Genomic DNA, 15001 nt, shown 5'->3' with positions numbered 1-15001 from the left:
TGAGTAACATACTGGGTGCTTTACATCATTCTGTTGAGTAACATACTGGGTGCTTTCTGTCATTCTGTTCAGAAACATAATGGGTGCTTTACATCATTCTGTTGAGAAACATACTGCATGCTTTACGTCATTCTATTGAGAAACATACTGCATGCTTTACATCATTCTGAAACATACTGCGTGCTTTACATCATTCTGTTGAGAAACATACTGCATGCTTTCTGTCATTCTGTTGAGAAACATACTGCGTGCTTTACATCATTCTGTTGAGAAACATACTGGGTGCTTTACATCATTCTGTTGAAAAACATACTGCGTGCTTTACATCATTCTGTTGAGAAACATACTGCGTGCTTTACATCATTCTGTTGAGAAACATACTGGGTGCTTTCTGTCATTCTGTTGAGAAACATACTGGGTACTTAAAACTGAGTTGTGCTGTTCATAAACATGCTTGGTGCTTAAAAATGAGTCATTCTGTTCGTAAACTTATTGGGTGCTTAAAGCTGAGTTGTTCTGTTAACAGTAATACTTTGTGCTTTACTCTTTCAGCCTTTTCAGGTCTTCTTTCTGTGCAGCCCTCCCAGCCTGGCATGTTTTGGCCCGGCTGCATCAAAAGGAAGGGGTGCTTCACTTCAGGCACAAATTTATAGCAACCACTCAATCAATAGCTACCGAACTTCAAAATGACTGAAATACAATTTTGACACAAGTTGCTGAAGTCTCAAGACAAGGGATGCAATAGTTTACTTGTGACGATAAATCTAAAAAAAACTGAAATAGTAAAATGTCAGTTTCTGTCGATGCTGAAGGTTGCAGGCTTGATTCAAATGTCCACCAATATGTCCAGACCTGTTGCTTGTTTAATCTCCTTCACTTTCCAAAGAATTAATGGATGACATAAGTCAAATTTTTGTCATTATTTGGGTCAAATTCGCTGCAATAGTCCATCATAATTACACTGAGTACTTACTGTGCAGTAAGCCTTTGATTCTTTACCATATCCATGTGGAAAACCGGATTTTGGAGAGAAATTTCACGTGCCAATGAGGAAGTTAAGTTAGAGTTACTTCCCTTACCTAGCAGTTAAATGCATGATAATGAGCGTTGACACACTGGTTCAACAGGTTTCTCCTCCCACCTGCTAGACAGGCTCAGACGGAAAATGGTGATCAGCAGTGGTCAGCTCTCTGGCAGGAATAGGGATGAGTTAAAACTGAGTCATTCTGTTCATAATCACACTTGGTGTTAAAACTGAGTCATTCTGTTCATAATTATACTTGGAGTTAAAACTGAGTCGTTATGTTCATTATCATATTTTGTGTCAAAACCGAGTCATTCTGTCAGTCAGTAAACATACTTGGTGCTCAAAACTGTGTTGCTGCGGTAAAATACGTACTTGGTTGTTTGATGAACGGCAGGGGCAGTTTTGGTGACGTCGACGACCACGTGTTTATTCTGAATGGCATGCAGCACCACCCAATTGTCGTAGGCTACACGTCCCACCACCACCCCGGGTATACCGTCCCAGGGAAACTTTCTGCAACACCATCGATCCAGGTTAACAGCCCTGCATAAAGCCAATATCCCTCCCTGCACTCCATTTTCATTGCATCCCACAGCAGTAAGTCTTCCTCACACCCCAATTATTAGTCTTCCTTACACCCAGACCTCCTCACACCCCAGTAATTAGTCTTCCTTACGACGGGCGCAATAGCCAAGTGGTTAAAGCGTTGGACTTTCAATCTGAGGGTCCCGGGTTCGAATCACGGTGACGGCGCCTGGTGGGTAAAGGGTGGAGATTTTTACGATCTCCCACGTCAACATATGTGCAGACCTGCTAGTGCCTGAACCCCCTTCGTGTGTATATGCAAGCAGAAGATCAAATACGCACGTTAAAGATCCTGTAATCCATGTCAGCGTTCGGTGGGTTATGGAAACAAGAACATACCCAGCATGCACACCCCCGAAAACGGAGTATGGCTGCCTACATGGCGGGGTAAAAACGGTCATACACGTAAAAGCCCACTCGTGCACAAACGAGTGAACGCAGAAGAAGAAGAAGAAGAAGTCTTCTTTACACCCAGACCTCCTCACACCCCAGTAATTAGTCTTCTTTACACCCAGACCTCCTAACACCCCAGTAATTAGTCTTCTTTACATCCCAGTAATTAGTCTTCCTCACACCCCAGTTATTAGTCTTTACACCCCAGTAATTAGTCTTCCTTACACCCCAGTCATCAGTCTTGCTCACACCCCAGTCAATAGTCTTCAGTCATAATGACGTAAATACCTGTCAGTGATAAAGAAATGATCATCATAATGATGTAAATACCTGTCAGTGATAAAGAAGTCCTCAGCCATGGTGATAAAGAGTTTTCCCCTGGCCTTTGCAATGCGTGTGATGTTGTCAAAGGTTGCAGACTCTGCTTCTGTAACCATGGCAACATTGGTGCGTTGGCCAATGACAAGGAGCGGGTGCTTGTCAAGAGGCAAGGCAGGATCGTCAAGGATGGTACGCAAACTGTCCAGCAGTCCTTTCGTGAACAGGATGTCCCCATTGGCAAAGGCGTACAGGGTAGAGTTGAAACTGCACACATTAAGCATGGGGTAAAACCTGCACACATTACACACGGGACAAAACCTGAACACATCAAAGATTGGGTGAAACCTGTACACACCCAACATGGCGTTAACTTCATGCTGTTTATTCAGAGACAGAAAGCATTATCAGATTAACAATAATAGTCCTACCATTTTCGTGCACTTTCAAGATTGCGCATTTGAGATTGTGGTTCTGATAGACAATGGACGCTGCTGAGCGCATCCACATGAACAGGCAACACCGCAACACAGACACTTCAATCAACACTTCCTCTTTTCTTTTTGGGGACAGCTTTACTACTGGCACCCAGGTAAAATTTTTAACAGATGGACCCTGTTTTGGGGATAGGGGCTGGGGGTCTGGTGGGCCGGGGTTGGTTTTGGTTTTTTGTTATTTTTGTTTTTCACTTTCTATTCTTTTTGTTTTGTTTTAGTCGTCATTTTGTTTTTAGGAAGGACCCCCAACAGTTGTTCAAACATGAAATATTGGTTGCTGTTGCTGCTGTTTCTCAAGCAGAAGGATCCCTGTACAGAAACTCACTTGCTCATGGCATCCAGGTACATGTTTTTCAGGATAGGCACACCAATGGCTGTTCTGGACACCGGTAACGTCTCCCAGCCAAACTCCCGCGCCTGAGAGGTCATCTCAGTTTCGTTGGAGAAGAGGACGGGCGTGACCAGAGGCTTCAGCTGTGCCCAGTTCCTCAAGGTGATCCTCCTGACAGTGTTGAGGTCCTTCCGGCCCACCCAGGTCGAGAACAACGTCAGCAGGGGCACGGCACTGGCGTTGGGCCGACCTGGACCATCCTTGACGGTGGCGCCTTCTGGCAAGCTCCGTGAGTGGCTGGTGGTAGTGTTCAGCAGGGAAGAGGAGGAGGAGTTGGAAGGCTGAGTTCTGGAGCTGCTGCTGCTGCTGAGGGTGGGTGGGATGGAGGGCACAGCCTGACGGCGGAGGAAGGAGCGGGAGAAGAGGGAGGTGGAGGCGGACAGGGAGACGCGGTAGTACAGCAGCAGGTAGAGAGCCGAGCAGCACAGTGCCAGCACCACCAGCACCCCCCAGTAGTGTCTCCTGGGTGTCCCCCCAACCCCGCTCCCACCCCCGCCCCCAGTCGTCATGGTGACACTGCAGCCCTCAGCACCTTTCGTTCACCTGGGTCCTGTTCTCTTCTCAGTGCTGGTGGCCTTCGTCACCTTCCTGGCGCCATTTACCTGCCTGCTGTTTACTGAAACATACAGACAGGGCTCTGGTCTTTATGGAATGCTGAGATTCATACAAAATTGGGGACACTCCCATAATAAAATGACATCAACCATTAGTATGCCACTTTAAAAAAATTCATCTATCTATCTATCTATCTATCTGTCTGTCTGTCTGTCTATCTATCTATCAATTCTTTTATTTATAATTTACAAATATGGTATTCTGTTAGAAATCCATTTACCCACCCTGCTTCAATTAATAAACAGTAATTATTACATTCAAATTTGTTTTATAAAATAGTGTTTTTGTTTGACCAATATATTTTTTTTCACTTAGATTCCTTTTTGAAGTCCTTATAAAATCTTACCAATGCTTTATATGGTCTTAAAAATGTACAGCTGTCAAGAAAATGAAGGTATGCCTCATTATACCAATTCTCTTATTTGCCTTATCTATCATGCATGCAGTATGCTTGTCAAAGAGTTGGATTTTATCAAAAATAATACCTAAACCATTTTCTTCTTCACATTTTTCAACACTAGACTCTTCATCACCAATTTTCATCAAGTAGTCATGTTCAGGGTTTTTGCTACCAATTTGGAGCACTTTGCATTTGGTAGCATTAAAGTATAGGTTCCATGTGTCTGTCCATTCCCCAAGTGTGTGTGTGTGTGTGTGGGGGGGGGGGGGCTAATTTGCTTTAAACTGATCTTTCTCATCTTAAACATTACATTTTGAAATTATACTCAATACATAAAAAGCTTTACTCTCGGTGTACAGGACTTTCACCATGTTCATTCGCCCAAGTGGTCTTTTTCGGAAAATACTAAAATCAATACTACGAGTGGACTTTATAGATCTATTGGCCGAACCCTGAAGATCATGGGCAAAAATCAATTACGTACACATATTTATACATATTCAAAGCGCGCGCTCATATTCTTCGCGAACGCGAAGGACGACATTTTGTTTCAAGTTGTTGACCTGCCCGTTCAATCCTATATTCAATCGACAATACACGATAACATGTGATGGAAAGTTGGAGAAGGAGACCGTTAAATATTTATCCAGAGAAAGATTTGTGAACGCCTCATCACTTACTGGATTATGCCCATAAAAATATCCACAAAAAAACCCAGTCGGAATTCACAGTTAAAAATAATAAACCATGAGAGTTAATACCCTTGATGATAGTACAAATTTCCCGTCTTGACTTTTCTCAAAATGAAGTCCTTTTCACTTCATACTACGTTTAGAAGTACTATACTTGGCTCTACATGTTATTAGTTTAACAAAATACTCGATTTTCATATCAACTTAAAAACTATAAAACTAGAATGAACATTAATGAGAAACTGAATCGACCGTGTCGTACATTAATTCCCGGCGGGTGTAACGAAACTTGTACATCTATCTAGATCCAGAGAAAACGGCTAAATGTTGCAGTGTGATTGCGGCGATAGCCACGTTTCCTTTACCGCGGACTTAAAAAGAATTCTTAATTGCCCTTAAAAAATTTTGGAATGCCCAAGATACACCAGAATAATATAATTTAAACAGCGTTCTCACTGCGAATACCGCAATCGATTTATCGCCTTTAAAAAAGGTTGTTTAAATATTAAATATTTGAACGTCAGTTAAGGAGCCACGATAGTGTAATGAGTAAAACAGTTTCTTCTCACCTGAATACGTGGGGTTCGAATCTGCCTTCAGGGTTGGTTTTTTCTGTTGTTGTTGTTGTTTTGTTGTTGTTTTTACCCGAAGCTTTATAACAAATACAGAACACATGTTAACGATTAGATTTTTTTTAAAGTGTATCACAAGTGAGTCTTGAAGGCCTTGCCTCTCTTGTTTACTCAGTTCTGAAAAAAAAAAAAAAAAAAAAAATGCGTGTATCAAATCCGCTTTTGGATCTACACCTATTAAAGGGTAGAAATAGTTTGCTTGTGCCGTGGGGTTTTGAGTCTAGATAATGCTTCAGCACCTGGTTTTGACAGCATCTTTCTTACTCAGGTCATGAAAGGAAAATCCTCGATGTTTAACTTGCTTTGACACAAAACATCTTCATTCACAGATGGTTCGGACCGCGTGAGTGTGTTAGTGAGTGAGTGTGTTAGTGAGTGAGTGTGTTAGTGAGTGAGTGTGTTAGTGAGTGAGTGAGTGAGTGTGTTAGTGAGCCATGACTGAGTGAAACCAGTCAACCTGATAACATATAGGTCAGTCCAAATTATATTTTCTGCTTTTTCCAATCCTAAATAAGTTGTTTTTTTTAGAGTTGTATGCTGGAAGTGGAATAATTCCATTTGAAGCAGACAACCGGTAGGTTTACCTTTTGTTTTCAAACATAATGTAGACCTAGATCAAAATGTGTGTGTGTGTGTGTGTGTGTGTGTGTGTGTGTGTGTGTGTGTGTGTGTTGTATGTATGTATGTGAGAGAGAGAGTGAGAGAGAGAGAAAGGCGGAGTGATGGCCAAGCAGTCCTGTGGGATTTCACACAAAATAATAAGGCGTAAATAATCAAAGATATGAAACTTTAACGATGACACTAATCTAAGACTACCAACATTAAGAACAGAGCACATGTAATGTGGGAAAAGTGAAGAAACGAAGATGACTCGCACAGAAAACATCCTGTCATCACCAGAGCACGGCCCCCACTACATACACGTCCTCATCTCCCTAAAACTCACTGCCACCATCTACACGTGCATCACAAACGCCACAGCTGATAGCAGCAACACACACACACACACAACACGCACAAGACACATCTGTATATCCAGTCACTTGCGCGCGCGTGTGTGTGTGAGAGAGAGAGAGTGTGTGTGTTGGAGGGAGGGTGGGGTGGGTTGGGGGGTAGTGGGGGGTGCGTGAGAGAGTGGGTAGATATGAGAGAGAGAGTAAAAGAGAGAGAGAGAGAGAGAATATTGGACCATGGTCTGAAAAATAAACTTAAAACTGGTCTGCGAATCAGACCAAAGTCAGAGAGACCCCGTGTATGACAACGGAGAATATACCTTTATACCTCCAGTAAAAATTATTTGCTGCTCTGTAGGCCACATCTTTCTACGTCAGTCTACGTAAATCAGATGTCTAAAAGGGAGGTAAGTCGATATTAAACCCTATTGTCACTGTCTGTGTCAGCTGCTAGGTACATAAAAGATATTGATGTTTGTGAGCTTTGCCAAGCAACAGACGTGCTAGCATGTATTGTCATGTGCTGAAGTCACTAGACTTAAGATGAAGAAGTACCTGGGTGAAATTTCGTCTTTTGGATGACAGTCTGTGGTCTGCCCCTCCATGTTGGCCTTTTTCAGTTCGCTGACTGTCTGCTAGAACCGGAATATACGGAACAGTTTTTTGCACGTCAGTTCTGTTTGAGGACACGTCACGAATCAAGACTGTATCTTTATTCTTCTCTTCTCTGTTTCTAGGCCTTCAGAGGGTACATGAAATAAACCAACGCCTTGCCTTGCCTTGCCCTGCCCTGCCTTGCCTTGCCCTGCCCTGCCTTGCCCTGCCTCGCCCTGTACTGCCCTGCCCTGCCTTGCCTTGCCCTGCCTTGCCTTGCCCTGCCCTGCCTTGCCTTGCCCTGCCTCGCCCTGTACTGCCCTGCCCTGCCTTGCCTTGCCCTGCCCTGCCTTGCCCTGCCTCGCCCTGTACTGCCCTGCCCTGCCTTGCCTTGCCTTGCCCTGCCTTGCCTTGCCTTGGACTTAACAATCCTATCAAGATGTTCCCGTACTTTGGAACTGCCCTTGGCAACGTAAATGGACCTGAAAGTGTCTGGAGGACGCTTGCTAAGTCACGTGGAAAAGCTGCCACATCGGCATAGCTTTGGTCTTGAAAAGGCCATGGTTTCATTTTCAAACATCCGCCTGATTTTGTTCTTCATTTGTCAAGGGCCTTAGTCATCAGATCACGTCGAGTATGTTACGAAATCTATGACTGTCTCCCTCCGTGAGACTGATGTCATTTAAATCATAGTCTTAGTTCAATGCTAACTCATTCACAACGCAAAGTCTGATTTCATCTGTCCAGATATCGTGCCCATTGTACCCATAACCTGAACCACAGGCTGGAGAACAGTTCCATCAAATAAGGACTTTCCTTTCACTTCACTCTTCCTCTCACTACAGACATCTGGAGATGGAAGCTGCACTGTCTGCTTTTCTGGGGTAGAATCATTCTCTGAGCTGCAACGCCTCGAGATGGAAATGGTTTACTCTGCTTCGCAACAGCTGACATTCTCATTTCGAACAGCAAGTCACTGATGAAAGACTGTGTCAATTCAGTCACACCATCGTCGCCGTTCTTTCTCTGTCTCTGGACCTTGCAATTGGAATGAACTTCCTCTTTCGCTTCGTCAAGTCTCCACACTCAGCTCTTTCAAGTCTGGCCTTAAAACCCACCTCTTCCCAAAATAGCCTCCCTTGCCTGCCTCTTCCTTGTCTTTAGTTTCTACAGTTTTAGAGTTATGCATGCGTGTGAATGACTGGTGCGAAAGCGCTTTGATTTGTCTCTGCACAAGATTCAACGCTATATAAATACCATTATCATTATTATTATCATTATTATTAATCCATATTTTGCAGCCGTATTACCTCCAATACTGTTTCTTTTTTTTTCTTTTTTTTAAATGACAAAAGCATGGTTGGTACAAGGGAGTGAAAAATGGTCTGTGTCCACCTGTCACTGCAATGCTCAAGACTATGAAACAACCAATAAAATACTTACGCCATTTAGAGATAAACATACAATATTCAAACATACAATATTCAGTACTGTTACTTCTGCTGTAAACAGACTTTGGTAACGGGGAGGGCGGACTTATCGATTGTTGAGCTCATCAGAAATATAAACGTTGCTTCTTTCAACAACTGGACTTGAAAAATGACACTACTTCTAACGACTTTTCAAACTTCATAAGAAGTTAGTTTCGACTGGCAGTACTGACGGGCGCAACAGCCGAGTGGTTAAAGCGTTGGACTGTCAATCTGAGGGTCCCGGGTTCGAATCACGGTGACGGCGCCTGGTGGGTAAAGGGTGGAGATTTTTACGATCTCCCAGGTCAACATATGTGCAGACCTGCTAGTGCCTGAACCCCCTTCGTGTGTATATGCAAGCAGAAGATCAAATACGCACGTTAAAGATCCTGTAATCCATGTCAGCGTTCGGTGGGTTATGGAAACAAGAACATACCCAGCATGCACACCCCCGAAAACGGAGTATGGCTGCCTACATGGCGGGGTAAAAACGGTCATACACGTAAAAGCCCACTCGTGTGCATACGAGTGAACGCAGAAGAAGAAGAAGAAGACTGGAAGTACTGATTCACTTGATAAGAGAACTGACCTGACAAAAAGATGACTCTTACCCTCAGGAATGGCACGGTCGGTCAAACAAATGAAAAACCGAAGTGGAGTGGTGGCCTAGTGGTAACGCGTTCACCTTGGGAATGAGAGAATCTCAGCGAACAGGATCGAATCCCGCAGTAGTCAGTATCTTCTTCTTCCCCTCCACTGGACCTTGAGTGGTGGTCTGGAGGCTAGTCATTCGGATACACACACACACACACACACATATATATATATATATATATATATATATATATATAGAGAGAGAGAGAGAGAGAGAATCTGTGTGTGTGTGTGTGTGTGTGTGTGTTGTCTGTCCGTCCATCCGTTTGCTAATAAAATGTTTGAAAACATCTTTTGGCCGCTTTATAATTTTGGATGCCCTTCCCAGAAGCACACTGTCATTATAACTGGTATGCATGAAAGAAAGAAAAACAAGTGATTGTTAACGTTTCCTATTTCTAAGTCAAATTTAGTGTAGCCACAGAACAAAGTATCTCCAGAGAAAATGGATTTGTTAAGTTTACCACGGACACCCCACCTCCTCACCCCTAACCCCACCCACCCACACATACACATTTTAATATACATGTACACATACACTCAGACATGTATACAGACAAGCTAAACACAGAGTTATCACATAAACACACACACACACAGTAGCCAATGAATATTCAACATAGGAGGGACGTGTGAAGGGAATCCATCGCATCAATAGTTCGTTCTGGCTTGGTGTAATGACAGATTCCATGAATAATACAGAAATTTCGTTTGCCCTGCCACTGTGCATACGGGAGGCTGTTGGTGGAATGAGTGTGTGTGTGTGTGTGTGTGTGTGTGTGTGTGTGTGTGTGTGTGTGTGTGTGTGTGTGTGTGAATTGAACAAAGCTGCGTTTCACTGTCAGTCTGTACTTCAGTTTACTCTGAAGGAGTTTCTGGGTGTTGATGTGTGTACACGGTGAAACTTGTTCAATACCTGGAATTTGTCAAATTCTGCTGTTCGATGCGTACGAGACTGGATTGGGCTGGTACACATGGACACAACTAGAATACCTTTAAAAACTTGTTGTTGTTTTTTTTAAATACTGTTATATGAAAGTATAAATGGTTAACTGATGTACGTATTCTTCTGTTTAAAAATGGTTTTCACGAAGTGTGGTTAAATCATTGTGAAAGTTACAAAATTGATACCATGAAATAAATCCGTTAACGTTTAACTGATTATAGACGTCAAGATTGGAATTAACAAGTTCAAAACAGTAGATTTGACAAGTACAGAACTTACATATGAGCGAAGTATCCGTATCCCTCCCTCTCTCTCTCTCTCTCCCTCCTCTCTCTTTCTCGCTCTCTCTCTCTGGGACTTCCGACACACTCTCTCTGTCAAACGCACATGCACAGGCATACACAAGCACGCGCGCGCACACACACAACGAGGCACAGAAACGTGCCTACACTAGCACGCCCCCCCCCCCCCCCAACCTCCCTGTCCCCCACCTCCACCCCCTCCGCATCCCCACTCCACCCCCGCCCACACACACGTACGTGCGCACGTACGCATATATCTTTCTTCCGCGTTCACCCCCCTCCCCTCTCTCTCTCTCTCTCTCCCCCCTCCCCCCCTTTATTTATTTATTTATACGCATGCAAATGCAAGTGAAGCGTAAGAAGGAAGTATGGATACTGGACACGTTGGCTTATCGATCTACCCCATTGCTTCGGGAGACATCGATCTCTCCCTTTCACAGGAGCTCAGATGGAAACCCCAGCTGTCAGCGAAATAAATTACCCGCAGCTATTAATCAAAAAAAACCCCGAAACCCGACCCCGCCCCACCCAAAACCACCTTTTTCGCTCCCCCCCCCCCCCCCACCCCCACCCCCTCTGCCTCCCCTTCCCCCCTCCCACACACACACACAGTGCCGCTTCCTCTATAAGTCCAAAATAAATGGCCACGCGACAGATTTTTTTTTTTTTTTTTTTTTTTTTCGCTTTTGTGATGGTCGACAAAAGTGATCGCTTTTTTCATTGGTGCCTAGAATCGATAGGTGACTGCTGCTTGGACAGTCTGAGTGAAACGGTACAGCAATGGTGAACTCTGCAGACACTTGGGGTACTGATCCCACGATGGTTAACTATGTAGACACTTGTAGTACTGACCCCACAAGTATGAACTATGCAGACACTTGTAGTACTGACCCCACAAGTATGAACTATGCTGACACTTGTAGTACTGACCCCACAAATATGAACTATGCAGACACTTGTAGTACCGACTCCACAATGAACTATGTAGACACTTGTAGTACCGACTCCACAATGAACTATGTAGACACTTGTAGTACCGACTCCACAATGAACTATGTAGACTCTTGTAGTACTGACCCCACAATGAACTATGTAGACTCTTGTAGTACTGACCCCACAATGATTTATGTAGACACTTGTAGTGCTGACCCCACAATGAATTATGTAGACACTTGTAGTACTGACCCCACAATGAACTATGTAGACACGTGTAGTACTGACCCCACAATGAACTATGTAGACACTTGTAGTACTGACCCCACAAGTATGAACTATGTAGACACTTGTAGAACTGACCCCACAATGAACTATGTAGACACTCGTAGTACTGACCCCACGATGATGAGCTGAACGCAGGCAGAATTTTTTAAAGTTGAACACGAAGCTAATCAGAAAGTCTCATTACTTGATGAATAATTATGAAATTATATTGACACTTGTGTTATCAGACATAATATATGCGTGTGAACAGTGTGTGTGTGTGTGTGTGTATGTGTGTGTGTGTGTGCGTGTGCGTGTGTGTGTGTCTGTGTGTGTGTGTGTGTGTGTGGGCGCGCACTCGAGCGCATCGTGTGTTGGGGGGAGGTAGAGGGGGGGGGATATTTTGTACGTAGTATGTGTAAGTTTATATATACAGAGAGAGAGAGAGAGAGAGAGAGAGAGAGAGATGATCAAAAAGAAAACAAAAAACAAGAAGACTGTGTGTCTGTGTGTGTGGGCGCGCACTCACGCGCGTCGTGTGTGTGTGTGTGGGGGGGGGGGAGTGTAAGTTTAAATGCATGCTTACACACACACACACACACACACACACACACACACACACACACACACACACACACACACACACATCGATATCTGTATATGTAGTTTGCTGGGTTCATTTTGGTGTTTATATATAAAATTTATGTAAATATAGCAATTCTCTCGATAGAGTACCATGTACGTATCTAGTAGTAGTAGCAGCAGCAGCAGCAGCAGCAGCAGCAGTAGCAGTAGTAGCAGCAGTAGTAGTAGTAGCAGTAGGAGGAGTAGTAGTAGTAGTAGTAGTACATGGTAAATAGACAGCAACAAAGTTAACAAAGAAGTCACCATCGCTTCTGCTCATCCTCTGTTAAAAAAAACACAAAAAAAACCAACACCTGTCAACATTAAACAAGTAAGGGTTGAGATTGATCACACACAGCTTAGAAAGAGCATTACATTAAACAAGTAAGGATTAAGATTGATCACACACCGCTTTGAAAGAGCATTAAATTAAACAAGTAAGGGTTGAGATTGATTACACACAGTTTCAGTTTCTCAAGGAGGCGTCACTACGTTCGGGCTCATCCATATACGCTACACCACATCTCTCAGATCCCTAACCAGCAGCATAACCCAACGCGCTAGTCAGGCCTTGAGTGAATGCATAACATAACTGTAAACTGTGGCCTATCAGAGTGGAGTTCTTCTGGCAAAAAATTGCCAGAGGATAACCCTTTTGTTGCCGTGGGTTCTTTTGTATTTGTATTTGTATTTCTTTTTATTACAACAGATTTCTGTGTGAAATTCGGGCTGCTCTCCCCAGGGAGAGCGCGTCGCTACACTGCAGCGCCACCCTTTTTTTTTGTATTTTTTCCTGCGTGCAGTTTGATTTGTTTTTTCCTATCGAAGTGGATTTTTCTACGGAATTTTGCCAGGAACAACCCTTTTGTTGCCGTGGGTTCTTTTACGCGCGCTAAGTGCATGCTGCACACGGGACCTCGGTTTATCGTCTCATCCGAATGACTAGCGTCCAGACCACCACTCAAGGTCTAGTGGAGGGGAAGAAAATATCGGCGGCTGAGCCGTGATTCGAACCAGCGCGCTCTGATTCTCTCGCTTCCTAGGCGGACGCGTTACCTCTAGGCTATCACTCCACCTGTCTTTTTTCAGTGCGCCAAAAAGCCTCGGTTTATCGTCTCGTCCGAATGACAGGATACTCAGTTTGATTTTCAAGTCGTCTTCATCTTCTTCTTCTGCGTTCGTGGACTGCAACTCCCACGTTCACTCGCATATACGCGAGTGGGCTTTTACGTGTATGACCGTTTTTACCCCGCCATGTAGGCAGCCATACTCCGCTTTCGCGGGTGTGCATGCTGGAAATGTTCTTGTTTCCATAACCCACCGAACACCGACATGGATTACGGGATCTTTAACGTGCGTATTTGATTTTCTGCTTGCGTATGCACACGAAGGGGGTTCAGGCACTAGCAGGTCTGCACGTATGTTGACCTGGGAGATCGTAAAAATCTCCACCCTTTACCCACCAGGCGGGGTGGGGGGTGGGGGGGTGGGGTGGGGGGGATTCGAACCCAGACCCTCACAGACACTGTATTGGCAAATGAATACATGTCTTAACCGCTTTACCACCTTCCTCCTGCCACCAGCCTGTCAACACAAAGCAGGTAAATTACCTGAGGAATATGGATCCATATGCAGTTAGTCTGATGGAGGATCGATAGCGTGTCATGTGGTTTATGTTGGGCAATGCAAGGGCGTTCATTACAGCAATATGGCTTCGTCATGTCACATAAATTATTCTATGTACGTTTTTGTCCGTAGTCTGGCTGGCTGGCTGGCTGGCTCTCTCTCTCTCTCTCTCTCTCTCTCTCTCTCTCTCCCTGTCTATCTGTCTCTCTCTCCCTGTCTCTCTGTCTCTGTCTCTCTCTGTCTCTCTCTCTCTCTCCCTGTCTGTCTCTGTCTCTGTCTCTCTGTCTGTCTCTCTCTGTCTCTCTCTCTCTCCCTGTCTCTGTCTCTCTGTCTCTCTCTCTCTCCCTGTCTCTGTCTCTCTGTCTCTCTCCCTATCACTCTGTCTCTCTCTCTCCCTGTCTCTCTGTCTCTGTCTCTCTCTGTCTCTCTCTCTCCCTGTCTCTGTCTCTCTCTCTCTCTGTCTCTGTCTGTCTCTCTGTCTGTCTCTCTCTGTCTCTCTCTCTCTCTCTCTCCCTGTCTCTCTGTCTCTGTCTCTCTCTGTCTCTCTCTCTCCCTGTCTCTCTGTCTCTGTCTCTCTCTGTCTCTCTGTCTCTCTGTCTCTGTCTGTCTCTCTGTCTGTCTCTCTCTGTCTCTCTCTCTCTCTCTCCCTGTCTCCCTGTCTCTGTCTCTGTCTGTCTCTCTCATCTTTTCCTTTTCCTTTTTCTTCCTTCTTTTTTCCATTTTCTCTTTCGAGGGCTGGATGAAGAAAGGCATCGTTTGCTTATTCTTTCACGTTCAGAAATAGATTTATTCCATTCTCTCTCTCTCTCTCTCTCTCTCTCTCTCTCTCTCTCTCTCTCTCTCTCTCTCTCTCTCTCTCCCTCTGTGTGTGTGTGTGTGTTTGTCTGTGTGTGACTCTATTCATCTCTGTCTGTCTGTCGGAATGTTCATCTGTCTGCGTCTGTCTCTATCTGTGTGTTTCAATGTCTCTGTCTCTCTCCATCTCTTTGTGTATTGTGTTGCATCACATCGTATCGTATCTTACTACATCGCATCTTATCACATCGTATCGTATCTTATCACATCGTATCTTATCACATC

At 44.3% G+C, this 15001-nt stretch overlaps 1 protein-coding gene across 7 annotated transcripts in view; it reads right to left on the bottom strand.

Annotated features, from left to right (window-relative positions):
• The window catches only part of LOC143285990 (uncharacterized), a 37945-nt gene that overhangs the window by 5550 nt on the left and 17394 nt on the right, over nt 1-15001 (bottom strand). For 3 of the 7 annotated variants that reach the window (XM_076593464.1, XM_076593466.1, XM_076593467.1), the window contains 3 exons: nt 3146-3827; nt 2336-2590; nt 1400-1540 (listed from right to left, as the gene is read on the bottom strand). In XM_076593464.1, the coding sequence (XP_076449579.1) occupies nt 1400-1540; nt 2336-2590; nt 3146-3720 (971 nt within the window). In that variant the 5' untranslated portion in view covers nt 3721-3827. Of the gene's footprint in view, nt 1-1399; nt 1541-2335; nt 2591-3145; nt 3828-6370; nt 6503-9180; nt 9352-10448; nt 10467-15001 lie in introns of those variants that run through there. The other 4 variants (XM_076593465.1, XM_076593470.1, XM_076593468.1 and 1 more) reach the window with 4 other exon arrangements.

The sequence above is a fragment of the Babylonia areolata genome, chromosome 9 (genome assembly GCF_041734735.1).
Source record: "Babylonia areolata isolate BAREFJ2019XMU chromosome 9, ASM4173473v1, whole genome shotgun sequence".
Taxonomy (NCBI): domain Eukaryota; kingdom Metazoa; phylum Mollusca; class Gastropoda; order Neogastropoda; family Buccinidae; genus Babylonia; species Babylonia areolata.
Note: the sequence above shows the minus strand (reverse complement) of the source record. Positions and strands in the feature narration are given on the sequence as shown.